General features: G+C 42.7%; 1 protein-coding gene across 3 annotated transcripts; it reads left to right on the top strand.

Annotated features, from left to right (window-relative positions):
• Positions 1-50: 50 nt before the first annotated feature.
• LOC110782786 (nicotianamine aminotransferase 1) lies at positions 51-25575 on the top strand. 3 transcript variants are annotated; one of them, XM_056843424.1, is made up of 7 exons: positions 51-470; positions 19872-20211; positions 20392-20610; positions 21395-21454; positions 24473-24628; positions 24713-24806; positions 25177-25575. In XM_056843424.1, exons 1-7 carry the CDS (start codon positions 190-192, stop codon positions 25287-25289), a joined length of 1263 nt encoding a protein of 420 aa, XP_056699402.1. In that variant the 5' UTR covers positions 51-189; the 3' UTR covers positions 25290-25575. The 3 variants fall into 3 exon arrangements, with proteins under 3 accessions (XP_056699402.1, XP_056699404.1, XP_056699403.1); XM_056843425.1 differs by lacking the exon at positions 51-470 and adding an exon at positions 10524-11400; XM_056843426.1 differs by lacking the exon at positions 24473-24628 and having other exon boundaries at positions 55-470.
• The last annotated feature ends 1861 nt before the right edge of the window (positions 25576-27436 follow it).

Genomic DNA, 27436 nt, shown 5'->3' with positions numbered 1-27436 from the left:
CCAACTGCTATATTTTATATAATCCGTATTAGATTAGATTATATTAGTGTTTTTGGATTGAATTTCCTTTCCTTGTTCAAATCCCTTCCTTCCATAAAACCCCCGTTGTTTTACAACTAGTGTTGTTGTCCTCTCCCCTGCCCAAGACAGCCATCACCAACAAGGAGAAGTGAGGGACAGTGAGAGAGAATGACAGAAAACGGAGGAGGAGAAACACAGAAATGGAAGTTCAAAGGTAACGAAGCTCTAACCAAAGCCTCTGGAATTACAGTTAGAGGTGTTCTCGATATGTTAATGGACAACCTCAACCCCGACGACAACCGCCTACTTCTGCGCCTTGGACACGGCGACCCTTCCCATTTTCCCTGCTTCTACACTACCCCTTCCGCCGAGTATGCCGTTGTCGACGCCCTCCGCTCTCGTCAGTTCAACTGTTATAGCTCCTCCGTCGGCATTCTTCCCGCTCGCCAGTAATAATCTCTCTCCTTTTTTCAATTTGTTGATTTTTGTGATTAATTTATCGCTTTAACAATTCCAATTTCATATATTTGATATCACATTTCAATACATGTTCTTTTCTGCAATTCACATTCCAATTTCACACTTCCTTGAAAGCGGAAAATAAAAAATACACACAATTTGCTCAATTATCAATGAATCATTATTCCTGGAAAATAAAATTAGTTTCCATTTAAATGACTGATTTCTTTAAGTTCAACAAAACTAATTTAGGTTGTGCAATACAGAGTATAAATTTTAAATTAGTTTCGGCCAAATTTGTTGATGGAAATAGAATCTTAGAATGTGAAGGTAGTACTAGTTACCTTGGGGTCACATAATGAGAGAAGAGCCTTTGATTTGTGGTGGTAGAAATTTGCAAAGTATGGACCACACAGTCTGATTAATGCGAGTGACATATGCTGAAATAAGTAGAATCTTTACTTCTCCTCCATGTTTATTATATCACTTAAGTTTGTTTGATCGCTATACTTATTAAATTATTTGGGCTTCGTTTGTCTGTTTCTTCATTTAGCATCTGTCATTTTCAAATTGACCATTCCGAGCATTAGTGTTTAGTGGAAGATTACTAAGTCTTGTTGATACTTTGATACAAATCAAAGCTAAAAAGACTTAATGTTCCGAGTATGGAACTGGGAAGATCTATGTTACTCAGACACGGGTGTCAGTGTCGTGTCCGACAAGGTGTCGGAGTATCTGACACTCCAATCCAAATATTTGCAGATACTCCGACACGGTCAAAGGAGGGTCTTGACTTGTGTTTTAGACACGGCTCCCATACAAAGTGTCGGGTAAAAAAAACGACACTTTTTATATAACAAAAAAATAGTCGTTAAATTAAAAAAAAAAAAAATTAAATATTAATAATAATATAAATAAAAATAAAAATAAAATTACAAAACAAGATAAAAAGTCTTTAAAAGGGTTTAAAATACAAAGAGTTGAAAAAGTAAAAATATACGGAGTAATACTGTATCACCTAAAGAGTAAATGTAAAAACAGAAAAAGCTGGCAAAAGTGACTTTTGGGTAATGATATCATGTGGTTTAATTTTTCCCACTTCCCACTTCTCGGTAAAAGCCAATCTCCACTTCCCACTTCTCGGTAAAAGCCAATCTCCACTCCCCAGTTACCACCTACCCCAGCCCCACTCTTTTCCCTCGAAAAAAAAACCCAGTAGTTCTTTACCAAAAAGAATCCAAGAATCACAAACTTTCTCTCTTCCTTCCTCAAACATTCATGGTGGTCCAACACTCAAACATCCATGGCAGTCCGGCGTTAAGCTTTCACTCTTCTTCTCTACTATGAATCTTTTATTTTCTTTTTCTCCTCTCGATTTCGACACGGAATTTCGGACTCTTTTCCGACGCCGGTGTCGACACCTTCCTGGACACGTGTCGAGCGTCGTGTCGCGGGTCGGGTCGTGTCGACACCGACACCCACCGTCCGGAGAAGTGTCGGAGTAACATAGGGGAAGATGGTCTGGATGATCCTAGCCCTGTCAAGCAGAGCAAACGTAAGCTATCCTCTGGGGGTTTAACCGAGGAAATCCCTCCGATGCCTAAGTCAGCAAATAGATAAGAAGTCTTTAGAGAGAGAGAGTAGAGAGAAGGTGGAGCAAGTACCGAGTGTTAGAATGTGTCTCATCACGAATGATGTGGGTGGTATTTATAGGCGTACTATTATGTACTTTGGCCTACTCAGATGTCGCCACGTGTGTGACGACGATGTACTTTATCTTTGTCGTTTAGCCTGCGGGTCTTTTGGACTTATGCAGCTCTACGAGACTATGCTCTGTTTCTGTTTGCGTTCTCTGGGACCTCTGGTCTGTCTGACCGATATTTACTTAGTTTGGAGCCCGAAATCTCTACCATGACTTTGGTTTGCTCTGGCTGGTGGCTTTGCTCTGCCATAGGTGATCTGTCCTCGGTGGGTAGGACCCCGTACAACTAGTCCCTCAAGAGTAGATCTAACTCTTGAGTTAGGTCTGCTCTTTGTTCATGCTCTTTCAAGTTTGCGATGCCCGCTTTGTCTTCTTTTGGTCTGTCTCCGTCCGTATATCTCCTTACAACTAGTCCCTCAAGAGTAGATCTAACTCTCGAGTTAGGTCTGCTCTTTGCAATTTTTTTTTTTTTTTTGGACACGTGGGTGTGTGGTTTTGGCGGATTTTCACAGGGGTGAAGTGGTAAAATTGGCTGAAAGTTAACCGTCACTTCTTTGTGCCACGTGTCGCTCATCCTGTAAGGTCTATTAGAAGCGTCACTAAATCTGGACCGTTCCCCCACTGTGTTAAATATTGTCGAATTAGTGACGACACGTGCCTTTCATCCGGCTTTTGCAACTGAAGAGTCGACTCGATCTCAGCCGTTCCCCTCTGGTTTTAATAGGGTCAAACTTCCATCACCTTCCTTTTTCCGTCTTCATTCTCTCTCCTTAATTTTCCGGAAAATCCTTCAAAATCATTTTACTCTTCGCTATTTCTCAGTCATTTTCCTTCTTCAAGATTTGATTTTTCTTCCATTTTCGTGTTCCTTGCCAATTTCTCGTTTGTTTGCCGGTGCTATTGTCGTCGACGGTGGTTGTTTGTGCCATTGATTTTGTCTTGCCATTTCGGGAGGAAAACCTCGAACTTTTGTCCGCTTTCCGACTTTGATTTCATCTTCCTTTCCGGGTAAGTTCTTCTTTTTCTGCTGCGTTTTTGGTTTTTTCTGAGTGATTCCTTTCCATTGTTGCTCGAATTTTGCTTTTTGAAGCTTTTTGGTTTTTACTTATCCCATTATGATGGTCTCTCTTTTCTATTTCGCCATTGTTGTTTTATAAAGCTTGCTTCTTTTTTCCCCCCTTTTTTCCTTTTTATTTTTTTTAAATTTTTTTTTTATACTTTACTATGTATTTACTTTGGTATCCGTTGCCGTTTTTTCTTGTGGCTTTCAGTTCATCATGTCTGATGCGTCTGATAGCCAAAATCTTAGTAGTTCAGAAGCAACGAGTGCTTCCTCTGCTTCTTATTCTACTTCCTCTCCTTCCTCCGTCTCTTTGTCATCCGATGAGGAGACTCGAGCCTTTGCTGAACACAGAACCAAATCTATGCATGAGGTCTTGTCTCGTTCTGTGTCTGTCGAAATTTCCATTTCTTCTGATGATGAGTCTCCCGGGGGAAAATCCCCTTCCCCAGATGTGGGTGGTCCTGGGTGCGTCAACTCCGTAGCTGACCTATCCCCTTCTTTCTGTCAGACCCTTAGGGAGATGCGTCATAATTATCTTGCTAGGATAGTTAGGGCGAACCCACCGTCCCCCCAGGGCTTGATGTTCATCCTCTTTCTGAAAAGGCCTGGTTAGATGATTTAGAGCAACTTGCCGGAGCTAATGAGTCTGAACTGTCTTTGCGTGTTTACAGACGCCGAGAGTCCATCTTTCGTTATGTGATGGCTGACCATGTTAGTAACTCTGGGGGTGGACAAGCTGATGGTGGAGAGATTTTGGCTCAGGTCAGTGAGCTGAGGCCTTTTCCAAACTATGTGGAGGAGGAGATTGTTCCTGGGAGCCCATCGCCTTTTTTGTCTGAGGCGGTTGCTTTTGGTCCGCTGAAGACGAAGATAAACACCAAGTGGGTGATGATGCCCGGAAGGAAAACCATGCTGCTGTCGGAAAGGATTTCTATGGTCTGCCAGATGGCTATGAGCTTATTGTCCCTGATGACGATGCTCGGATTACTCATCCCCCCGAGGGATGTATAGGTGTTTATGCCTATAGTTTGGATTTTGGTCTGCGCTTCCCTTTAGATCCGACTTTGGTGAAGATTCTATGTGCCTTCAACGTTTGCTTGGCTCAGCTGCATCCCTTTGCGGTGAGGACATTGATCAGCTACATCTGGGTCTGCCGTTTTTTGGGCTTTCCAGAGACTCTTTCTCAGTGTAAGCGAGTGCATCATCTGCGTAACATTAGTACTGGCAACAAGATTGGCTAGTTTTCTGTTTATTGCAATCGTGGGAGGTTGACCTGCCATGCCCATGGTCAGAAAGAGTGGAAAGATAGGTTCTTTTGGCTTGCTGTTCCTGCTGATTTTCCTATTTCCCGGGGTTTTGTCCGCCGTCGGAATAAGTTGGAGGGATTGGAGATTTTGGACGGCGCTGTTCAAGAGGAAAATGCCTTTGAACATTTTACGTCCGAACCAAAATTCAATGCTGTCAGGAAAGAGGTTGGTCGGGTGCCTCGGGTGTGGCTTCCTCATTCGAGCTATGTTCTCCGGAACGATGTGCTATCTGCCATGTTCCTCTGTCACACCCATCCTCAAGGTTAGGCCTGCGTTTGCTATGTCTACTGTAATGAACCCAAATACTCTTCCGTACCTGCAGAATCAACACAGCTCAAACACACACCACCAGATAGAGGAAGATTGATTTTGTGATTGATAAGGCTTAAGCCAATGTTTACAAGTTGTGAGAACGTTCGAGAGGTTCTCTTCTCTCCCAAGAATTCTACTCAATACTCAACATAACCCTACCGTTCCCTCTTCCTCTTTTTAATTACACACCAGGAAAAAGACAAAAGCAATTAATAAAAGTAACTAGACAAAACAGAGCTGCAGCCAGAGAGAGCCCTTCAAGGGTTGTTGCTGTTGGTGTTGCACTGTGCCAAGGTGGTTGTCCCCCTATTGTCTTCTTGCTGTTTCTGTCTTCTTCTCACGTACGTACGGAGAGTAGGTGGGTTCATTGCAATACCCCGCCCCCAAAAACTCACCTTGTCCTCAAGGTGGAAGGCTGGAAAACGCAATTCGATCATGCTAGCCTCCTCCCATGTTGCTTTAAAGTCAGACAATCCTGCCCACTTGATTAACACTTCAGTCAGCTCTTCCCCATTCTTGCAGACCTTACGAATGTCTCTCACTTCCTCAGGCAACACAGAGAGCTCCAGTTCATGGTTGAGCTGCGTGGGTAAGGCAAGGGGAACCACGGTGTTCCCTATGGCTCGCTTCAGTTGAGATACATGAAACACCGTGTGTATCTTGCTTTCTTGCGGTAACTTCAGTTGATATGCCACCTTGCAAATGCGCTTAACCACTTCAAACGGACCATAGTACCGTGCTGCTAGCTTCTCATAGGGGCGCTTTGCAAAGGACTTCTACCTGTAGGGTTGCAATTTCAGATATACCATATCACCTACATTGAACTCCTCATCACGCCTCTTTCTGTCAGCCCAGTCCTTCATACGTTGCTGTGCTCTCAGCAAGTTTAAGCGGAGTTCATCCAACATTAAATCCCTCTCAAGTAGTGCCTCCTCCAGACTGCCCACCGTGGTCTGCCCATGACTAACCTTGGTGATGTTGGGTGGGTCTCTGCCGTAGACCACCTTGAAAGGTGCCATCGTTGTAGAGCTGTGGGGAGCGGAATTGTACGAATACTCTGCCCAGTGAAGCCATTTCGCCCAGGACTTTGGGTGCCCAGATGCGAAGCACCACAAGTAAGTCTCCAATTTTTTGTTCACCACTTCCGTTTGGCCATCGGTTTGGGGATGGTAGGAAGTACTTCGCTTAAGCACCGTTCCTTGCATTCTAAATAGTTCCTTCCAGAAAATGCTTAAAAATACCCGGTCACGATCAGATACGATTGATGTCGGAAACCCATGTAAGCGTACAACCTCTCTTGTGAAAGCCTCTGCCACGGATAATGCGGTGAATGGGTGACGTAACCCAATAAAATGAGCATACTTCGAGAGCCTATCCACCACCACAAAGATAGTGTCCATCCCCTTTGATAGCGGCAACCCCTCTATGAAGTCCATAGAGATATCTTCCCATATTTTGGCCGGAATAGGGTGTGGTTGCAACAGCCCTGTTGGGCTTTGCTGCGATAGCTTGTTCCGCTGGCACACTTCACATCGCTTCACATACTCCGCTACTAGAACCATTCTTGCGCCGAACGCAAATATGTCTTCACGTCCCCCGCGTGCCCCCCTGCTGGACTGTTGTGGTATTCGAACAGCAACGAGGGAATAATGGTGGCTGCCTTGGGTATTACGTATCTCCCCTTGTATAGTAGCTTCCCGTTACTCAGCTCAAACCCCCCTTTTGCCTCCCCTGCTCGCAGATCAGCCTTAATCTCCTCAATCAGAGAATCTTTGGCTATTTCCTTTTCAAGCTCATCCCACAGTACGGCCTGTGAGGTTACTACTGTGCCTAGCTCCAATTTTCCCTCTGTTTTTCACGACAAGGCATCAGCCACACGATTAGATGAACCCGGTTTGTAGTGAACCTCAAAATCAAAACCCATAAGCTTGCTCACCCACTTTTAATAGTCAGCCCCAATTTCATTTTGTTGGGTTATGAACCTCAGGCTCTGCTGATCAGATCGAACCACGAACCTTCTGCCAAGCAGGTAATGTTTCCACCTTAACACGGCAAGACAAACCGCCATCAATTCCTTCTCGTAAACCGATTTACATTGAGCTCGGGGTCCCAATAGCCGGCTATAGAAAGCAATAGGGCGTCCCTCTTGCATTAAGACTGCTCCTAGACCGAAACCGGATGCGTCTGTTTCGAGTACGAACACCTTCTTGAAGTCCTGCATGGCTAATACCGGTGCTGCACACATGGCCTTTTTCAGTGTTTCAAAGGCTGTTGTAGCTTTTTCTGTCCACCCAAATGCATCTTTCTTCAGTTGATCAGTTAGAGGATGCGCAATTTGAGAATAATGGGATATAAACTTCCGGTAATATCCTGTCAAACCCAAAAATCCACGCAACTCCCTCAAGTTTTTTGGTATAGACCACTCCACCATCGCCTGAATTTTCTCCAAGTCCACCGCGACTCCTTCACCGGAAACTACATGGCCTAAATATGCCACCCTTTCTTTCCCGAATTCACACTTCTTAAGATTTGCATACAATTCATGCTCCCTCAATGTTCGCAGTACCAACTCCAAGTGACGAGTGTGTTCTTCCTTGCTGGAGCTATACACCAAGATATCATCAAAAAATACAAGGACAAACTTACGAAGGTAAGGTTTGAATACCTCGTTCATGAGAGATTGGAATGTAGCCGGCGCGTTCGTCAAACCAAAGGGCATCACTAAGAATTCATAGTGGCCTTCGTGTGTGCGGAAAGCTGTTTTGTGGATGTCTTCACCCCTCACTCTGATCTGATGATATCCAGCCTTTAAATCAAGCTTAGAAAAGACACGAGCACCATGTAGCTCGTCCAGGAGTTCGTCTATGATTGGAATGGGGTATTTGTCGGGGATCGTTTCACGATTCAAAGCACGGTAATCTACACAGAACCGCCACGACCCGTCCTTTTTTTTACCAACAGGACTGGACTCGAGAACGGACTTGTAGACGGCCGTATTATACCTGCTGCCAACATTTCCTTTATGAGTTTCTCGATTTCGTCTTTCTGGAACTGTGGGTACCTGTAGGGTCTCACTCCGACTGGGTTGCTTCCTTCACGAAGGACGATGGCGTGTTCATGGCTTCGTGGTGGGGGAAGTCCTGTGGGCATTTCAAATACGGACTCATACTGCTTGATTATCCGTTGCACAAAATCTGGGGGATTTTCTACATTCTGCCTTTTTTCACCCTTAGTTTCTTCTACCACATTCATCTCCAGCAATACTCCTCCTCCTTCCCTTCTCACGGTCCGGATAATAGCTTTCAAGGAAATTCGAGACCTTGCCAACGACGGATCCTCTTGCAAGATTATTTCCCGCCCATTTAATTGGAACCTCATAACCTGTGATTTCCAATTGGTTGTTACCGGGCCAAGTTTCTCCAGCCATTGTACCCCTAATATCACATCTGAGTTCCCCAAGTTCAGCGGCAGAAAATCCTCCTCTACCTTCACTCCTCCTGCTAGCGTGAGGCTAACCCCTTTACACATACCAGACCCTTCCACCGCGTCGCCATTACCGAGAGATACTCCGAATCCTCCAGAAGCTGCTACTGGGATGGCTAACTCCTCTACAGCCTTCAGTGACACAAAATTATGGGTTGCCCCCGGATCAATCATCACCACTACCTCCTTGTCAGCGATTTTCCCGATCAGTTTCATCGTTTTAGGGTTCGAAAGCCCGACCACGGAGTTGAGAGATACCTCCACCGGTTCGTCCCTATACTCCACACCACTATCGTTGTCGCCCTCTTCCTCCTCCTCCACGAGAATCACGCTGAGCTCTCTTCTCTGGCAGACATGCCCAATGGCCCACTTTTCATCGCATCTGAAACATAAACCACGTTCTTTTTTTTCTTGCAATTGTTTCTCAGTTAGTCGCTTAAACTCCCCAAAGGGACGATGGGTTGAAGAAGGCCTGTTGTAAGCTGTGGACTGTTGGGAGTTATTGGACCCTTGAGGCCCAAATTTAGAATTGGGTAGTGGTCCAGGTTGGCTTCCCACAGAAGAAACTGAGCTCCCAAAAGAGGACTTGGTCTACCCCGTATCCTGACCCGTTCCCTGCGCATAAGACCTAAATCCGCGATTGTAGATGGAAAAGGAGTTGGGCCTAGTTTGACCCGTATTGGTGGATCCGAACTTTTTGGGTCCATTCACCCTGTTCCTCTCTTCCACACGCGCAGCCACTGCCATGGCTTGATCTAAATCGGTGGGGTTGAACACCCTCACTTCTCCTTTTATCTCCTCCTTCAATCCATTGATATATTGTCCCATTAGCAAACTCTCAGAAATATCCGGGAGCGGCGACACCGTCTCGATAAATTTCTTACGATATTCTAACACCGTTGTGAGCTGCTCCGTTGCCAGCCACTGTTCATGGAGTGAACCGATGTTCGCCGGCCGGAATTGATGGAGTATGCGCGCCTTAAGGTCTCCCCATGAACGGACTGGGTTCCGGCTATTGCTCCATTGGTACCACCTTAACGCATCCCCCTCCATCGCTATAACTGAGGCATCCACCTTCTCTTCTTCACTGACTTGACAAACCATGAAGTATTTTTCGCTCCGAAGGAGCCAGCCGTCAGGGTCGACTCCGTCAAACATGGGTATCTCCATCTTTCTGTATCTCCATTGCCTCCCTCTTCTCTCCTGGTCGTTTCCCTTGCCTCTTTCGAACACCCTGCCCGTACTTCCAAACGGCCGTTCATTCTCTGCGTGCATCGCCGAGTTCTCAGCTTCATCCTCCACTTGCACTACTACATTGTTTTTCGGGGGTGGATTTTTCCTTCCGGCTATTGCTTCACGGATGTCGGCCTGGAATTTGTCTTGCTGCACCTTCATCGTAGCATACTGGACCTCCTGAGTCTCCCGAAAACGGTCGAGTCGTCCCTCTAACAAGGTAATTGCGGTGGCTGCCTTGTCACCGTTTTTCTGGGTTTCTATTTCAATGACTCGCCGGTTCTCCTCCGCAATTGTGCTTCTCAATTGTTCCAACCTCTTACTCACTGCCTCCGTGACCAACTGCCCGATAGAACTCGCTATTCCCTCCAACTGCTCCTTCACCCCGCCAAGTGCCTCTTCTAGACTGTCTATCCTCTGTGAGTGTGACGCCGACATCGTGCCTGCTCTGATACCAAATGTAATGAACCCAAATACTCTTCCGTACCTGCAGAATCAACACAGCTCAAACACACACCACCAGATAGAGGAAGATTGATTTTGTGATTGATAAGGCTTAAGCCAATGTTTACAAGTTGTGAGAACGTTCGAGAGGTTCTCTTCTCTCCCAAGAATTCTACTCAATACTCAACATAACCCTACCGTTCCCTCTTCCTCTTTTTAATTACACACCAGGAAAAAGACAAAAGCAATTAATAAAAGTAACTAGACAAAACAGAGCTGCAGCCAGAGAGAGCCCTTCAAGGGTTGTTGCTGTTGGTGTTGCACTGTGCCAAGGTGGTTGTCCCCCTATTGTCTTCTTGCTGTTTCTGTCTTCTTCTCACGTACGTACGGAGAGTAGGTGGGTTCATTGCATCTAACCCCCCCCCCCCCCCTTTTTTTTTACTCATATTATTCTTCTTTTTGTATTTTACTTGCTTTTAGGTCGCCAATATTTGAACCTTGAAAAGCTAGGCGTGAGGCCTGATGGTTCGTTTATCTGCTCTGCTCCCCCAGATCCCACAGCAGACGGGTATCAGATCTTGGCTGACCAGATAGAAGGTAGTCGGAGAAGCTCAACTCGCCGCTCTGGTCGGGGGGAAGCTCTGGCACTGCGCTTAGGGTTTCCCGGGTTGTTTCGTCTGTTTCTACCGGTCCTGCGGCTACTCCTGTTTGTCGGGCTCAGACTTCACGCGAAGCGTCTGCCCGTGGTGCTCTATCTGGCTCTCGCCGAAGTCAAGCTGATTTTGAGGCTGGGCTAGAGGGGGTGCCAGGTGAGGGGGATGCTGGTCATGACTCTGGGGAGGTGGCCAACGAGGTCACTGACCAACCTGGTGGCTCTGGGTCTGTGTCGGAGCCTTTTGATATCGAAGCTGAGGAGGCTTTTGTTCAACACCCTGGGAAACAACCTCGGATTGATGAAGAGGTTGAAGTGCCTCGTCCTTCCCTTTCTGTGGCTGATCCCAATCGTAGTAACACTTCTGGGAGCTCCCTTCGACAGTTCATCGAGCAAGAGCTTAGGGACGCCGATCCTCTGGCTGGCTGACGACCTTGATCTGCATATTAGTGGTCGCCATGGGGAGTTTCTTGAAAAGAAATATCTTGATATTCGCCCCCACGTCGACTCTGAACTGGCTTCTATCTTTGCTGGCCCCTCTGCTTCTGACCGTACCTTCGTTCCTCGTTGGGATGTTTCAGAATCTGAGACTTTATATGGGAACTACCCTGAGAAGGGTGGTACTTTTGCTCTTAGGATGTTGCGAGGTTTGCAGTTACCTCCTGACCTTCCTAGGGAGCGCCTATATACCCCCGGGGCTAACGCGTGCCAGAAGGTCATGGAGGTATACTTAGCTTTACTTTTGCTATTTTTCTTTTTACATGGTATATGTCTACCCCCTTGTTTATTCTTTTGTTCCTAATGTTACTTATCATTTCTTGCCTTCATTTGTTGTGGCAATGCCGTTCATGAGCTGGCAGAGGTGTTCATGGTCTATCAGAGGCGGCTTGATGCAAATGCGAATCATATGGGGGCCCAGAAGAAGAGGATTGAAGATCTGCTGGCCGACCTAGAAGTATCCTCGACCTGTCTAACCTCGGCTAATGATCAACCGAAGATTGTCACTGAAGAGCGTGGCAAGTTACGGAACGATGTTTCGCAAGCTCAAATTGATCTGGTGACCGAGCGTCAAAAGCTTGAATCGCTTCGGCGGGACTTTCTTGCTATTGAGCAGGCTCATGATAATGAAACGACTCTCCTGCAGAACTCTGTCGAGGACCAGGTAGCTGCTGCTGTTCGTGACTTTCGTCGGTCTGATGAGCAATATGCTCTGCGTACCCAGAGCTGCGATGGGGGTTGGGAAGCTGCTTCACTGATAGTGCAAGAAAGGTGCCCTTGATTGGTCCCAGATCGAGGTTGATTGGATTTCTGGTCTTCATGTGGAACTGCTGAAGAAGAGAAGGGAGGCTGAGCAGGTTTCTGCGGCTGCTGGGGGTCGGTACCAGAGGATGACGGGGTGCAAGACTATTGCGTTGAGAACGTTCATCCTGGGGAGCTGCCTTTATCTGATGTTTAAGAGAATGTGAATAATGGCACATGCGGCTGTCCCCATGTTCTTCCTGCACTACCTCAGCTAACTCTTGACTAATCTTATCGTTTTTCTAATCATTTTGTCCTCCCTGCGTGGAGAGTACTTTTTGTGATGGAAACATTTTGAATTTAGCTCTAATCAACATTGGCCATTTTGCAAGGCTGTACTTTGCATAAGTTTTTGAGGTATAGCCGCCGATCTTGTTGTCTGTTATTGACATGTTCTTAGTCGTATTGCTCTAATTTATGTCTGTGCATTGCTTTGTCTCAAAATCTCAACTCCCTTTTTACTTCTTTAATTTTTGAGTTGCCCTGGCTTTACATTCTGACCTCTTTGGGTGGCTTTGATTTTGCATTTCTTTGGCTTTGTGCCCAGACAAACTTTGGGAATCAAGTTTCATGTTTTAACCCTTTTTGGGTTGCGCTGATTTTGAATTATTCTGGCTTCAGCCAGAGCAAGATTTATAAATTTTGGGCTGTGTGGAATTTTTGATTGTTCTGGCTTTGGCCAGGGCAAGACTCGTAAATTGTTTTGTACTATTCATTCCAGCCTTTTTGGGCTGCCCGGATTCTTGAATTGTTTTGGCTTTGGCCAGAGCAAAACTCGTAAATCCTTCTGCGATATTTCTTCCAGCCTTTTGGGCTGCTTTGATTTTTGAATTGTTTTGGCTTTGGCCAGAACAAAACTCGTAAATCCTTTTGCGATATTTCTTCCTGCCTTTTAGGCTGCTTTGATTTTGAATTGAACTGGCTTTGGCCATTACAAAACTCGTAATCGCTCTGTGATCTTTTGCCGAAGGCCCCATCGTGATGTTATCCGCCAATTGACTTGGTTGATCAGTCCAAGTTAACTGTGGAGAGTATTTTCACGATGCGTGCCTTGGCTACTTATCTTGATATGTGCTGTGTACTTTTATTTCTAGAGTAGCCATGCCAATTTCATTATACGTGTTATATGAAAGAGATACAAAAAGGGAAGTAATTGGCTTTTCTTGCCTTATTACAATATTAGTCTTGTGTATCTACAGTTCTACACATAGTATTTTTTGAGCATGTTGCCATTCCAGCTATTCTTCAATTCTCCATCCATTGTCATGAGATGGTATGAGCCAGGGGCTACTTCTCTTGTGATCTGATATGGGCCTTTCCAATTAGCAGTAAACTTTCCCTCTGCTTTACCTTTTCCAGTGGCAGTTGTTCGCCTAAGGACCAAATCCTCCACTTGCATAGGTCTATGTTTGACCCTCTTGTTGTATGCTCTGCTCATTCTTTCCTTATTTGCTGCAAGCTTGAGTTCTGCTTGCAACCTAACTTCTGGCAGAAGGTCTAGCGATTCTCTCATGAGCTGCTCATTGGTGCTTTCGTCATAGTACTGTACTCTGAAACTGGGCAGACCGACTTCTACAGGCAGCACTGCCTCGGCCCCGAAGGCTAACTTGTAGGGACTCTCCCCTGTTGCTTCTTTTTCTGTGGTTCTGTTAGACCACAGAATTTCACTCAGCTCTGCGCAATAATCTTTTATGGGTGTGCAGCCGAACTGCGTTCCATGGTCAAAGACTAAGCTTTCAGGAATGTCGAATCTTGTCACTATGTTCTTCCAAATAAAGTCTTTCATTCGTTTGACTGTTATGCTCTTTGTGTGCTCTGCTTCGATCCATTTAGTGAAATAATCCATTGCCACGATCAAATATTTTCTTCCCCCACTTGCTGCTGTGAACGGGCCTAAGATATCCATTCCCCATTGGGCGAATGGTATGGGGTTGATGATTCGCTGTAGGTCATTGGAAGGTTGATTGATTACTGGAGCGAACTTTTGGCATTTGTCACACTTTTTTATGTACGACTGCGAATCCCCTACCATGGTTGGCCAATAGTACCCCACCCTGAGGGCTTTCAAAGCCAATGTCCTACCTCCAATATGATTTCCACATATTCCCTCATGAATTTCTTCGATGATCCTTTGTGACTCTTCCGTTGATACGCATCTCAACAGAGGTAGGGAGAACGACTTTTTATACGACTTTCCTTTATAAATGACGAACCAGTGCTCGTTTCGTTTCACCTTTTGCTGCTCTCGTTCTGCTGTAGGAAGACCCCTGCCCAATTTGTATTACACTATACTGTTATACCATTGTGGCTCTGTGCTAATGAAATTTACCACATGCTTCTTGTCAAATCTCTTTTCCTCCTTTACTTCCACCATCACCATTCTTTCTAGGTCATGCAACGTCGAGCTTGCCTGTTTGGACAGGGCATCAACCTGATTGTTTTCTGCTCTGGGCACCAACTGAATTTCAAAGCCCTTTAACTGGGCCACTGCCTCTTTCATCAGGGCCAAGTATCTCTGCATGGATGGCTCTCGAGCTTCATACTCACCCCTTGACTAGCCACCGGCTGCGAATCTGTTTTCAAAACAATTTTCTTGGCATCTGCTGCCCTGCACATTTGAATGCCCGCGATTGCCGCTTCATACTCTGCCTCATTGTTCGAAGCTTTGAATTTGAACTTTATGGCATACTAAAAAAACGTTGCCTTATGGTGAAGTCATAATGATGCCTGCCCCTGACCCTGTGACTGCAGCTGGGCCATCTACTGAGATCTGCCAAGTCCCCAATGGTTCCTCTTCCTCCTCATATGAAGCCTCTGCTATAAAATCTGTCAATGCCTGTGCCTTTATAGCAGTTCTAGGCCTGTACTCGATGTCATATTCTGAGAGTTCCACTGCCCATTTTAAATGCCTGCCAGAAGTATTAAGCCTTTGTAACGATTTTTCCAAGGAGTAGTTAGTTAACACCTGTACTTTATGAGCATCGAAGTATGGTTTCAGTTTTCTGGCTGCTATCATGATGGCGAAAGCCATCTTTTCAATCAAGCGATACCTCTGCTCTGCTGGGGTGAGGATGTGACTTACGAAATACACTGGCTGTTGGGCTTTGTTCTTTTCCAATATTAAGGCTGCTGCTACCGTCTTTCTAGAAGTTTAGATGTATAGTTGTAACACATCTCCAACCTCTGGCCTGGCTATAGTTGGGAGACTTTTGAGGTGGTTTTTCACTTCTTCGAATGCTCTTTCCTGTTCTTCTCCCCATTTGAATGTTTTGTTTCCTTTCAGCAGCTGGAAGAACGGCAGGGACTTGTCCGTAGACTTCTAATGAATCTGGTGAGCGCTGCCACTTTTCCAGTCAGCCTCTGAATGTCTCTTGCGCTCTTTGGCTCTCGCAGACTCAATATGGCCTCCACCTTTTCCGGGTTGGCATCAATTCCTTTTTCACTGACCAAGAATCTTAGAAATCTTCCTGACTTAACCCCAAAAACGCATTTCTTTGGGTTGAGTTTCATGTCGTACTGCCTCAATGTTGCAAATGTTTCTCGCAGATCCTCGACGTGATCAACCTCTTTCTTACTCTTTACTATGGAATCATCCACGTATACCTCGACATTTCGACCTTTTTGCCCTGCGAATATCTTGTCTACAAGCTTCTGGTACGTCGCCCCGGCATTTTTTAAACCAAATGGCATGACTTTATAATTATAGACCCCTGCCTCTGTGATGAAGGCAACCTTCTTCCGATCTGATTCCAACAGACTGATCTGGTGATAGCCGGAGAACGCATCTATAAAACTCAGCAGAGCATGTCCACTCGTGGAGTCTACCAGTTGGTCTATCCTGGCAGTGGATAGCAGTCCTTTGGACAGGCCCTATTCAAATCTGTGAAGTCTACACACATCCGCCACTGGCCATTTGCTTTTTTGACCATCACAACATTAGCCAGCCATTCTGGATAATCACATTCTTCTATGAACTTGGCTGCTAACAGCTTGTTGACTTCCTCTTGAATGGCTACATTCTTTCTGCAGAGAAACTCCTCTTCTTTCGTTTCACTGGCCTAACTTCCTTGTTGACATTCAACCTATGGACCATGACGCTGGGGTCAATCCCAGGCATTTCATCAGCTGAGAAGGCGAAGATATCTGCGTGTTCTCGTAGCAGACAAATGATGTTTACTCTGAGAGAAAGGTCCATGTCCGTGCCAATTCGAACTGTTCTATCCTCCACCCCTTCTTCCATTTCTATCTCTTCGGTTTCCTCTGCAGGTGTTGGTTTTAACAGCCCTTCCTCACGATGTTCAAAGTTTTCCATACTCAGCCGTGTATCTTTCTTACGCTCTGTTCTTTTTCGCTTTCTGGATTGGGGAAGTTCTACTTCTGTCAAGGGTGGAGGTCTGGGAGGTTGTTTTAGTGCTGTGTGGTAACACTTCTTGGCCTATTCTTGACTTCCTTTGACCTTAGCCGAACGGTTGTCATTTGTGGTATACATCATTGTGAGGTGATAAGTGGATCCACGGCCGTTGCGTCATGGATGAATGGCCTGCCCAAGATGGCACTGTAAGCTGCAGGGCTATCATGAAATCTACCATGACATCCTTGATGTCCCTTCCTTGCCCGATTTGCACTGGTAGGCTTACTATTCCTTCTGGTATCACTGTTGCCCCCGTGAAACTGATCACTGGGTAATTAACCGATTTTACGTGTTTGTCATCAATTTGCTGTTCCCGGAAGGCCGGCCAGAACAAGATATTCGCTGAACTACCCCCATCTATCAGAATACGATGGTTTTTCCTGTGAAAACTCTTACCCGGGTCATCATGGGGGTAGATTATGCCTTTGCAATCATCCTCTGTGAAAGTGCATTGTAGGATCCTTGGAGGGGCGGGCCATTTGCCTGCGTTATGGTAGTTGACCTGATGTGTGAAGTCGTTCACACTAGCCTTTGCACCGCTGGCCGTAGTCCCAACATAAACTGGTCCTCCTGTTATGACCAGTATATCTCCTGACCTCTTTTGATCTGCTGGGTGGTTTTGCTTGTGATCCGCCTTCTTACTTTCAAACTTACTATCATTGTCCCTGTTCTCATACGTTATGCTATATGAGCTTTTTGCCTTGAATTGCGTTAGATATCCCCTTCGAATCAAGTCTTCAATATTGTCTTTGAGGTGAGTACATTCCTCTGTGAGGTGACCATGATCCCTGTGAAAATCACAATACTTCTTCGGGTCCCTGTACTTGTTGTACATTTTAGGCGGTCTCTGCCATTTTTCATCTTCCTTGCTAATGACAAAAATTTGAGTTCTGGATGCGACCAAAGGAGTGTATTTATTGAATTTACCTCTCTTCTCTGCTCTAAATTCACTGCCCTTTCCTCTGTTTGGTCCACCCTACTCTTTTTTGGGCTATTGGTTGTCTCTTATGTCTGTGTATTCCTTCTGTACGGCTCTTTTCTGTTTTGACTAGTGTAGTTATTCTCACCTGCTACATATCTGCAGGAAGTTGCTCTGCCAATTTCTTCGCTCTTTATGAACTCATTTGCTTTCCCCAACACTTCTGCCAAGGTTGTGAATGATTTTCTACCCAGATAACTTTTGAACTCTCCATCTCGCAGACCAGACATCATTGCTAGAACTGCCACCTCCTGTTATAATTTGGGTATATTTGATGCCTCCATGTTAAACCTGGAAATATAGTCTCTCAAAGACTCTTGCGACCCTTGGACAACTGACATCAGCTCTCCTGTCATCCTTTCTCTGGCGATATTTGCCACATACTGGGTGCGAAACAAGATGGCTAATTGCTGAAAAGACGTTATTGTCCCCTTAGGTATTTTGTCAAACCAACTCTGCGCTATCCCCTCGAGTGTGGAAGGGAACACCTTACACCACATGGAGTCTGTGTTGGTATATAGCATCATGTGTCCCCCAAAGGCTGAAAGATGGTTAACTGGGTCTGTCTTCCCAGAATATTTGCAAGTGGGCATTTTTATTTTTTCCATTCTTTCAGAGAGAATTTCATCGCAAAAAGGGGAATTATCAGGCTTAACTATAGCTCGAATAGGATTCGGGATACCTGACATGGAGTGGCGCATTGGACTGAGTCTCTGCTCTGCTCCTGCCCTGGGTCGAGCTTTGCTAGGTGTGGTACTCTCTGCTTCACACTCACACTCCTGATGGTCTGCGCCCTCCATGTCCTGCTGCTAGTTTCTTCTCCAAACATGAGGGCTATTATGAGGCCTGGGGCGTTTCCTTCTTTGCTCGACCTCTGGGGCGGCCGTATGACTTGCATCTGAGGGGTAGTCTGGGTTAGGGAAGTCAGAACTTCCAAGGCCGTACGCATCTGATCCGGTGAGAACTGAGCTCCCATACGCGCCAGGGAGGCAGCCGTTGGGATTTGGATGATTTGGCTAGGGGTTGCCGTGGTTCTGGGTTGTGGTGTTTCTTTTGGTTGTCCGACATTTTGAGGCATGCCGAATTGGGGTATTGCGGTGGGTCTTTGGTTGTTTTTGGAAGCAGGTGGTTCTATTTGTTGGATTATTGGCTCACTTGACTCTGTCATTGTGTGGGGACTGGGTATTTTTAGAGAATGAGGCCTAAGAGATCCCCTCCTTCTAGCGCCACTTGTTCCGAGTATGGAACTGGGAAGATGGTCTACATGATCCTGGCTTGCCAAGCAGAGCAAATGTAAGCTACCCTCGGGGGTTTAACTGAGGAAACCCCCTCCGATGCCTAAGTCAGCAAATAGACAAGAAGTCTTTAGAGAGAGAGAGTAGAGAGAAGGTGGAGCAAGTACCGAGTGTTAGAATGTGTCCCATCACGAATGATGTGGGTGGTATTTATAGGCGTACTATTCTGTACTTTGGCCTACTCAGATGTCGCCACGTGTGTGACGGCGATGTACTTTATCTTTGTCGTTTAGCCTGCCGGTCCTCTTTTGGACTTATGCAGCTCTACGAGACTATGCTTTGTTTCCGTTTGCGTGCTCTGGGACCTCTGGTCTGTCTGACCGATATTGACTTAGTTAGGAGCCCGGAATCTCTACCATGACTTTGGTTTGCTCTGGGCTGGTGGCTTTGCTCTGCCATAGGTGATCTGTCCTAGGTGGGTAGGACCCCGTACACTTAAGTATCAAAAAGACTTAGTAATCATTCCAAACCAGACTTGTTGATACTTAAGTCTATTTAGCTTTGAGAAGTATTGCTTAAGAGTTGATACTTAAGTCTTGTTAATTGTTATTATTGTGAATAAAAGCTATCACGTTGACTTTCTTTGGTTAAAATAATTCTGTTTTTCAAATTTTTTGAAGACCTCAACTCCCAATAAAGGAACAAGGAAAAGGATTTTAGACTTAAAAAAAAAATCTTTTTCCACACTCTTTTAAAACATACAATAAAAGTTTCTCTGTTGGTAATTTTTCGAGCTCACCTTTTCTTACTTTTTGTTGAAATTCAGTTAATCACTAGAATCATTTTTGCACTGCTGTTCTTTTAGACTTCGAGCCTTTTAACATCGTAATTGGTATTTTCATCCAAAGCTTATATTTTTAACTGTTTATGTTATGTTGCAACTTGCAAGGGAAACTTAAGGAAGATGTATCAGTGACTATCTTTTAATAGTAATCATCATATGAATAAGAAACAGGTTCACATAAGTTAATAAAATATGTGACATATGAAATTTACATATGTACTATGGAGTATATAGCATTGTAGCTAAGTTTGAAAGAGATGTCTTGGTGTTATTTTTAATTTGTGCTTTATTCAGTGTGTATTAGTTTTTTTTTTAACTACCTTTACAATTCTGTTCAGTGGCCATTTGTGCTTGCTCATTGCATGTAATCTACTTATCGGCAGATTCCAGGATTATTTGTTAAATCATGTTGCATTATTGGTTTCAGGGCTGTGGCAGAGTATCTCTCTCGTCATCTTCCAAACAAGTTGTCTCCTGATGACGTATTCCTCACACTTGGTTGCACACATGCGATTGAAGTGGCACTTTCTGTTCTAGCTCATCCAGGGGCCAATATACTGTTACCAAGGCCGGGTTATCCATACTATGAGGCTATGTCGTCCTACATAGGTCTTGAAAATCGCCATTTTAATCTTCTACCAGAAAAGGGCTGGGAGGTTGATCTTGATGCAGTTGAGGCTCTAGCTGATGAGAATACTGTAGCCATGGTCATTATAAACCCTGGAAATCCATGTGGGAATGTTTACACTTACGAGCATTTGCAGAAGGTATATCATTGCTTTTCTGGAGAAGTTCTGATGTAGCTCCGACAAAATAAAGTTAATGTGGTTGCTTTGTTCACCAAAGCTCACTGTTGTTTTTCTGTTTATGCATCATTTGCTTTTAAATGTCTCTGTGTTGAAACTATTTGCATGATTGATGCACCACCCACCCGGGCTTGATTTTAGGTGGCAGAAACTGCTAAAAAGCTTGGGATTCTTGTGATTGCCGATGAAGTGTATGAACACCTTACATTTGGAAACAATCCATTTGTACCAATGGGTGTTTTTGGACATACTGTTCCTGTTCTAACACTTGGTTCTATATCAAAGCGATGGATAGTTCCTGGCTGGCGTGTTGGTTGGCTTGTGACCAATGATACCCAAGGCATATTGCAGGAATCAGGGGTCAGTTCTCTTGCTTTCTTTAAATTGCTTTATTCTACGTCTTAATTTTCTTACAGGAGCTGCATTTGTTTAGGACAGCATTGATCTTGTATAAGATGCTCTAGTCGATGATTTTCTTATCTTTTCTCTTCTAGACCATTTACATTGCTATGTGTAATTAGAAAAGTGTGGGAAATCTGAACCTAATCAATCAAATATTTTTTTGATACTAAAATCTGATTTGAAGATAAACTCTTGTTGACTTTGCTCCCTACGCTATCTAAATGATTCCAGTTTTATGCCCTCCTCCCTTAAATGAAAATGAAGGTTTAGCACTTGTTGCCATGAATATCTATGTTCATTACAGAGAAGCTCACTTCACACCCTATATTTCCAAGTAGCACATCTAATCAGCTTCACTTTCATCTATCCCTACTTGTTATGGGTATATTTTTAGATATGCAGTAAACTCTATCCCTTTATTTATAGAGTAAGGGATAGAGTAAAATTGACCATTGGATCTGTTTCTGACGTAGATGTAATGATTAGTTTAAAGGGATCTGCTTACTTCTTAACCATAATCCATAATGAGTTTATTTACTGTCTAGCACCCCATAAGTCAGTCATAAGGACATTGTGTACTCTATTTAGATACTTAGCACTTTGAACTATTCACTGTATATGAACTAATGACTAATACAACTCATGTCCTTCAAATTGGGGTTGGTATAAACATAATCTTGATGTCTTACTGGCTGGAACTAATCAGAATACTAACCCCATCTATGTGTTTTTATCATATCAGCTTGTGGAGAGTATTACGAGCTTCCTGAACATCTCTTCTGATCCAGCAACCTTCATTCAGGTGAGTTTCATTGACTGCTAGAACATATATGTATTCTACATGGTAATGGGAACACCTAGCTTAGATGCCACCCTAAGCTTTTTTCTTCCCAGTCATTATTTTTGTTCGGTTGTTCCTATTAGAGACTGCAATTCTAATTATCATGATGACAAATTTCTAACTCACCTAAGGTCTGCTAGTCATATGACATACTATGACTTATATCAATAAATGCACGTAACAACAAATGCGAGAACTATTTTATACATTATAAGCATATATGTCCAGTACTCTATAATTATATCATTAAGTTTGCCCCAATATTTTGATTTAGACTAGGATCATAATAGAACAAGGTATTACAGGCAGTGTACTAAGCTTTTATTTGTTTTGGCTGAATTTTCTTTTTCCTCATTTTCGAAAATATAAGGTGTCACAATAACATATTGACGGTATATTTTAATTGGTAACCATAGTTGAGTTCCATTATTAAGCTTGACTGTTGATCTTAGTTTAAAAAAGCGCGCCCAAGGCGCGCCTAGGCGCAAGGCTCACCTAGGCTCAGCCTTCGGCGCCTTGAGCTCTCCAGGCTCACTGATGTCAACCAGGCGCGCGCCTTCGTGCGCCTTTGTGCGCCTTAGGTAAGGCGCAAGGCGCAACGCCTTGTGCGCCTTCAGTCTTCAGACGCAGTAAGATGACGTGGATCTTTTATTTATATTTTTTTTTTCTTTTTTAATGATATAAACACACCCCATGTGACCTATCAACGGTCATATCTCTACAACCTTAGCTTTTTGGGTAGTGGAAGTAGCATAAAATGAGTTAATTTTAATATTTCCAGCTTGTAATTACCATGGAAGGTTCTAATTCTGGCACTCCATCGACCAGATCACGCAATGCTTATGAACCGGCAAGAAAATATGGCACTCCAATAGAAAATTATGTGCGCCTTGTATCCAAAAGGCGCGCGCCTGAGCCTTGCGCCTAGGCTCCATGGCCCTTGGGCGCCTAAGTGCGCCTAGAGCCTTTTTAAACTAGATTAATGGAGATGGTGCTACTTAAGACATGGTATCTCTGAGTGTAGAGTGTAGACCTTGTTTCAAATTGGTTTTCCTAGGTACGCAGTGAATAAGATAAATATGCTGCATGAAGAATTAATTTTACGAAAGTAACTACAATGTCTCCACAATAGAAGAAACAGAACATCTGCAATATTAGAATGTGCATGTGGCCTATGCCTCTCCCTTGTACACAAATTTTGCCTCATAAGTTTTGATGATGTATAACTTTCAAAGTTGTATGAAATTGATCTGAAAGGATGTGTGCTGTTTGAGGTGATTAGAAATGTGATGGAAAGAGTTGGGATTTTCTTAGACAGCAGAAATTCAGAAACTAACACAAGCTAGATGCCTTTCCTCACCTTAGCAGCAAGGTTGTAAACGACTGATGGGTTTGAATCTTTGATACAAGAAAAGCTATTTATGTTTCGAGCTATCTTCCTGAGCCTTTTGTTATTCTTAATTTCTTATACATAGGCTTCCCATACTCCAGATGTTGCATGAGATTGAACAATCACTGAGGAGATTTTCCATGGCAGATTATACATCCTCCCAGAACATTTTACACCTCAGATCATCTTTCATAGGTAATGCGTTGTTAATGATGTTTCCAGCAGAAGTGTTTCCATTTAGGAAAATCTCTTTTTCACAACATTGCACCAAAATCAGCTTTGCTAATTTCCCGATTTTCTTCCTGAGTTCAGAAGCCAGGAACCAGCTGGAAAGTGTTGGTAGGGAATCAGGGATGTAATAACATTTTCTGGTTGGTGTAATTTTCCTGCTAGCTAGTTAAGAGTGTTGTGGAATCTGGGTGGCAGACCTAGTGATCCTGCAAGCCAGGTTGTGAGGTGATATGTATTTGGATAGGATTGTTTGGGAGGTTGTTGAGGTTAGTAACTCTTAACTTTTCACGCAACCAAAGCATTCGAGTCTTTGAGAGGTTATGTTCTATTAGAAAGTCATGGGCACCATACCTTCAGCAGGTGGTAATGTCCACAAAGGAACACTAGGTTGGATAAGAAAGAAAAAGACGGTGAGAGGATTGCGAAAACAATTATTGTTCCTGTATTGGACTCGTTATCTTTCATTTGAATAGGAATTAAGGAATGTGCAAAATAACCTCTTGTTTGTTATGGGAATTCTTTTTTCTTATTACCCAAGTAGGAGAGACTTCTGGAAAATTCTGATCATTCTTCATTTGTTGTTGGATGATAGCGGCAGTGTCGTCTGTGGAACTTTTTGGCGGTTCCAGATCTTCGAAGTCAGTTGTAAAGTTCAAGTATGTAGTCTTTGACAGTCAATTGGACCATCGAAATTTTTTGCACCGACGCTCCTGGTTGCAACTTTGAGATAAACGACTACAGCTTTAGCATCTGATACTTGGCGGTCACTTGCTGATAGATGAGTGCTTTATTTTACTTTATCTAGAACACCTCTTTGCCGGATTGAAAATAATTTTACACACGGTACAAGATCATCACATTCTAAATGATCGAGGGTTACTAAGACTATAATCGGTAGAGCATTTAAATAATATACTAAGGGCTAAATGGTAACTTCAGCTAACAAATTGAGTCTGACCCATCAAAAAAACATTTAACTTTGACTTGTGAGTACCAAACTATGTTGTTTGGTACCAAATAAAAATGCAACCACGTTACTAGACTACGTTGTTTGGTACCAAATGAGAAAATGCAACTACCTTTTTTCTATCAAACTATGTTGTTTGGTACGAAATGAAAATGCAACAATTGCAGAAAGCACAGTAAAATATAATTTTATTGTGAGTATATAATTTCAATTCTCTACCAATTATAGGATAGGACTTTCTCCTAAATGATCCTAACATAAAGTGTTACTTTTTCAGCTATGTAGCCCTTTTTCTTTTGTAAGTTCGTAGAATGAAATGGCTGCATCGAGTGATCTTACAAACTTCTTCGCATATTTCCATTTAAAAATAAATTTGGCATCAAATTTTCAGGGTGCACTTCCGCAAATATTTGAGAATACAAATGAAGAATTCTTTTCCAAAATAAAAAAGACACTAGGGCAAGGTGCAGACCTTTGCTACGGGGAAATTAAGGGGATTCCTTGTTTTACTTGCCCTAGTAAGCCAGAAGGTTCTATGTTTGTAATGGTGAGATATTTACAAAAGTTGTTTTGTTAAGATAACTTTATTACTTACTCATAGCATTAACTTTATCCTCATGGCACCTTGCAGGTAAAACTCAATTTGTGTCTGCTAAGTGATATACAAAATGACCTTGATTTTTGCAAGAAGCTTGCTAAAGAGGAGAATATGGTGATTTTACCAGGTATGGAAGCATAACATGCATTAAATTCCATTTGGTAGACAATAATAATAAGTGATTGTGAAGATAATGAGTTCATAATGGGTATTTGTTCACCTTCAAGCATCAAAGATGTTTATAAATCTCTATTACCACTTAATACAACGTATAAAGTAAAATGTTGGTATTGATAGTAATGGAAATTTATGGAGAAGAAATTACATGTTTGGGGATAGTATTGCCATGAACATTGGGATGCAACTGATCTTGCAAAATTAGATACTTGTATAAAACCATTACTGTCATATACTTTAGACTGTAACAGGAATCTTAGTATTTCCATATGCTGCTCTCTTCTTTACTGTGGAACTTTTGGTTTATATTGCCGTAACAGGTTCTGCTGTAGGCATGAAGAATTGGGTGCGCATTACGTTTGCTGTGGAACCATCCACACTTGAACAAGGGCTTGAAAGAATTAAAGCATTTTCCCTTAGCCATGCCAAATGATCATAATATTTCTTCAAATAATCGTTTGAAGATCTTCATTCTTTACAGGATATCACCTATTTGCTCCATTTGTATACAAAGTGCTGTAATATTATCGTCATTTCCTCTAGCTTCATATTTTAAGCTGTTGGGATAATACTTCACCAACATTAGCCATTGTCATAACATTCAGGTTGTAAATAGTTTCTTTTTATTAAATTAAATAAGATGCCGAACGTTGTAACCTTCTACAAAGCACTCACTCTGTCCCTAAAAAGATTGCCCCGTATTCGTTTTTTGTTGTCCATGTTTGTTTGTCTCATATCGTTAATGGTATGTGGTCATTTAATTTAGCAAAAAAAAAACAAGACTTCCAACTTGGTTTTCTTTTGCCTTCTCCTTTTGAAGAGTTAAGCTAAAGGTTGAGGTCTAACCTTTTACATTTTTCACCTTTAAGGACCTACACCTTTTTTTTTCACCTTTTAGGACCTCATTTCTATTTTCCGGCCACTTAACCCAACTTTAACTCACCGGTGGTTAATGTAAAAACTAAAGAGATGAAGTCCTTTAAAATTAAAATTTTAATATTTTTTACAGCCAAATAAATCAAATAAAAATAAATAAAATAAAAGGGTAATTGAATCCTAGCCCCTCTCCTTTCTTTCCCAGTTTCCCTGCATATTTTCATCTGTTTTCATTACAATTCAATCACCTAAATCATACTCCAAAATTTATACGTATCATCAATTTTCTTTCATCCCTTATGTCGTCGCTCTCCTCTTGAGTATTAAGAAATTCACACTTATTTCAATCAATTTTGTTTTGGATATCGCTGGTTTTGAGAAATTTAATACAAAATCCGAATTCGGTGTTTAAAATTTTGGTGTTTTTCTTGTAAATTAGATAAGGATATGCTTGACTTTAGAATTAATAGAGGGAAAGAAGAAGATAGATAAGGGCAGAAGAGCGGTGTAATCATACTGGAGCTCTCGGATGATCGATGAGCTACATCTGGTGAAGATAAGGCTTGATGATAAGAACCATATTGTTAACAAATAGACATAGAGAAGAAGAAAATTAGGGAAGATATCATTGTTTCATACGGAGTACGTAGATCACTCTACATGGCCACACAGGTACTCTTGAGCCGTAGGAGAAAAAGTGTAATTTGTAATTAAAAAAACACGGTAAATAATTTGTTGCATTTGAAGGCTGAAATATGGCTGCCTTCAAGAACAACAAAGCTGCATCACTTAACAACAACTTAAAATCAATATCGCAACTCAATTTTGCAGCACCTTGGCCGGTCTTAACTTCGATTTCACCATTTCTTTTTAATTAATATTTTTCATCTTCATTTTACTAGCATTACATTTTTGTGGCATTTTTCTAGAAATTCTTTTGTCGTATATTAATTTTCTATTGTTTTCTGGGTATTTTGAGATATGACCAAACTATTGTATTTGGACTGAATTACTTTTCTTTCCTTCAAAATAAAATTGATTTAAATTTTATTCCCTACAAAAAAATAATTTTATTCTCTTTCTGTTCATTGGCTATTGAACACACTTTAAATATAGAAAAAATAATTGTAATTGTGTCAAGTGGATTTTAACTCAAGGACCTAAGCTTTTAACTAAAGGGACTAATCTTTTGTATGTTTGGGTTAAATTTGACCGGAAAATGAATAGTAGGTCCTTAACGGTGAAAAAAAAGGTAAAGGTCCCAAATAATGAAAATTGTAAAAGGTTGGACCCCAACTTTATGCTTAACTCTCCTTTTGAATGTGATTTGTGCAATATTTTAGGGTCTTATCACGAGATTTAAGCCCACCCACTTCAGCACAACACTTTTGTCACATACAGATAAATCAACATCCTTCTTGAACAAAAATCAACTACGTAAACTTACTTTCATCGTATAGCAACAGGCCAACAACCTCAGCTTGAAAGGTCACGATGTCGTATACCACCGATTCTTAGCCAGAACGGATGCAAAAACTTTCCTTCGGACCCACCAAACTAGAATTCCTCAAAAATCCACCTTTAATGTTTAAAAAAAAGGGTTAGATTAGATACAGTTAATGATTTCCGTAAAGAGAACGCATCACAAATCTGGTATTAGCAGGCTAGACATTTGGAGGTGGGGAAATGATAAGAGGAACTCTT

The sequence above is a fragment of the Spinacia oleracea genome, chromosome 4 (assembly GCF_020520425.1).
Source record: "Spinacia oleracea cultivar Varoflay chromosome 4, BTI_SOV_V1, whole genome shotgun sequence".
Classification (NCBI taxonomy): Eukaryota; Viridiplantae; Streptophyta; class Magnoliopsida; order Caryophyllales; family Amaranthaceae; genus Spinacia; species Spinacia oleracea.
The sequence above is the reverse complement of the archived record's forward strand: the minus strand, read 5'-3'. Positions and strand labels throughout refer to the sequence as shown.

Coding starts and splice junctions, on each gene's coding strand:
- LOC110782786 (XM_056843424.1), top strand. CDS start 190: ATGACAGAAAACGGAGGAGGAGAAACACAGAAATGGAAGTTCAAAGGT. Junction 24,629..24,712: donor AAGGTTCTATGTTTGTAATG/GTGAGATATTTA, acceptor GGCACCTTGCAG/GTAAAACTCAATTTGTGTCT. Junction 24,807..25,176: donor GAATATGGTGATTTTACCAG/GTATGGAAGCAT, acceptor TTGCCGTAACAG/GTTCTGCTGTAGGCATGAAG.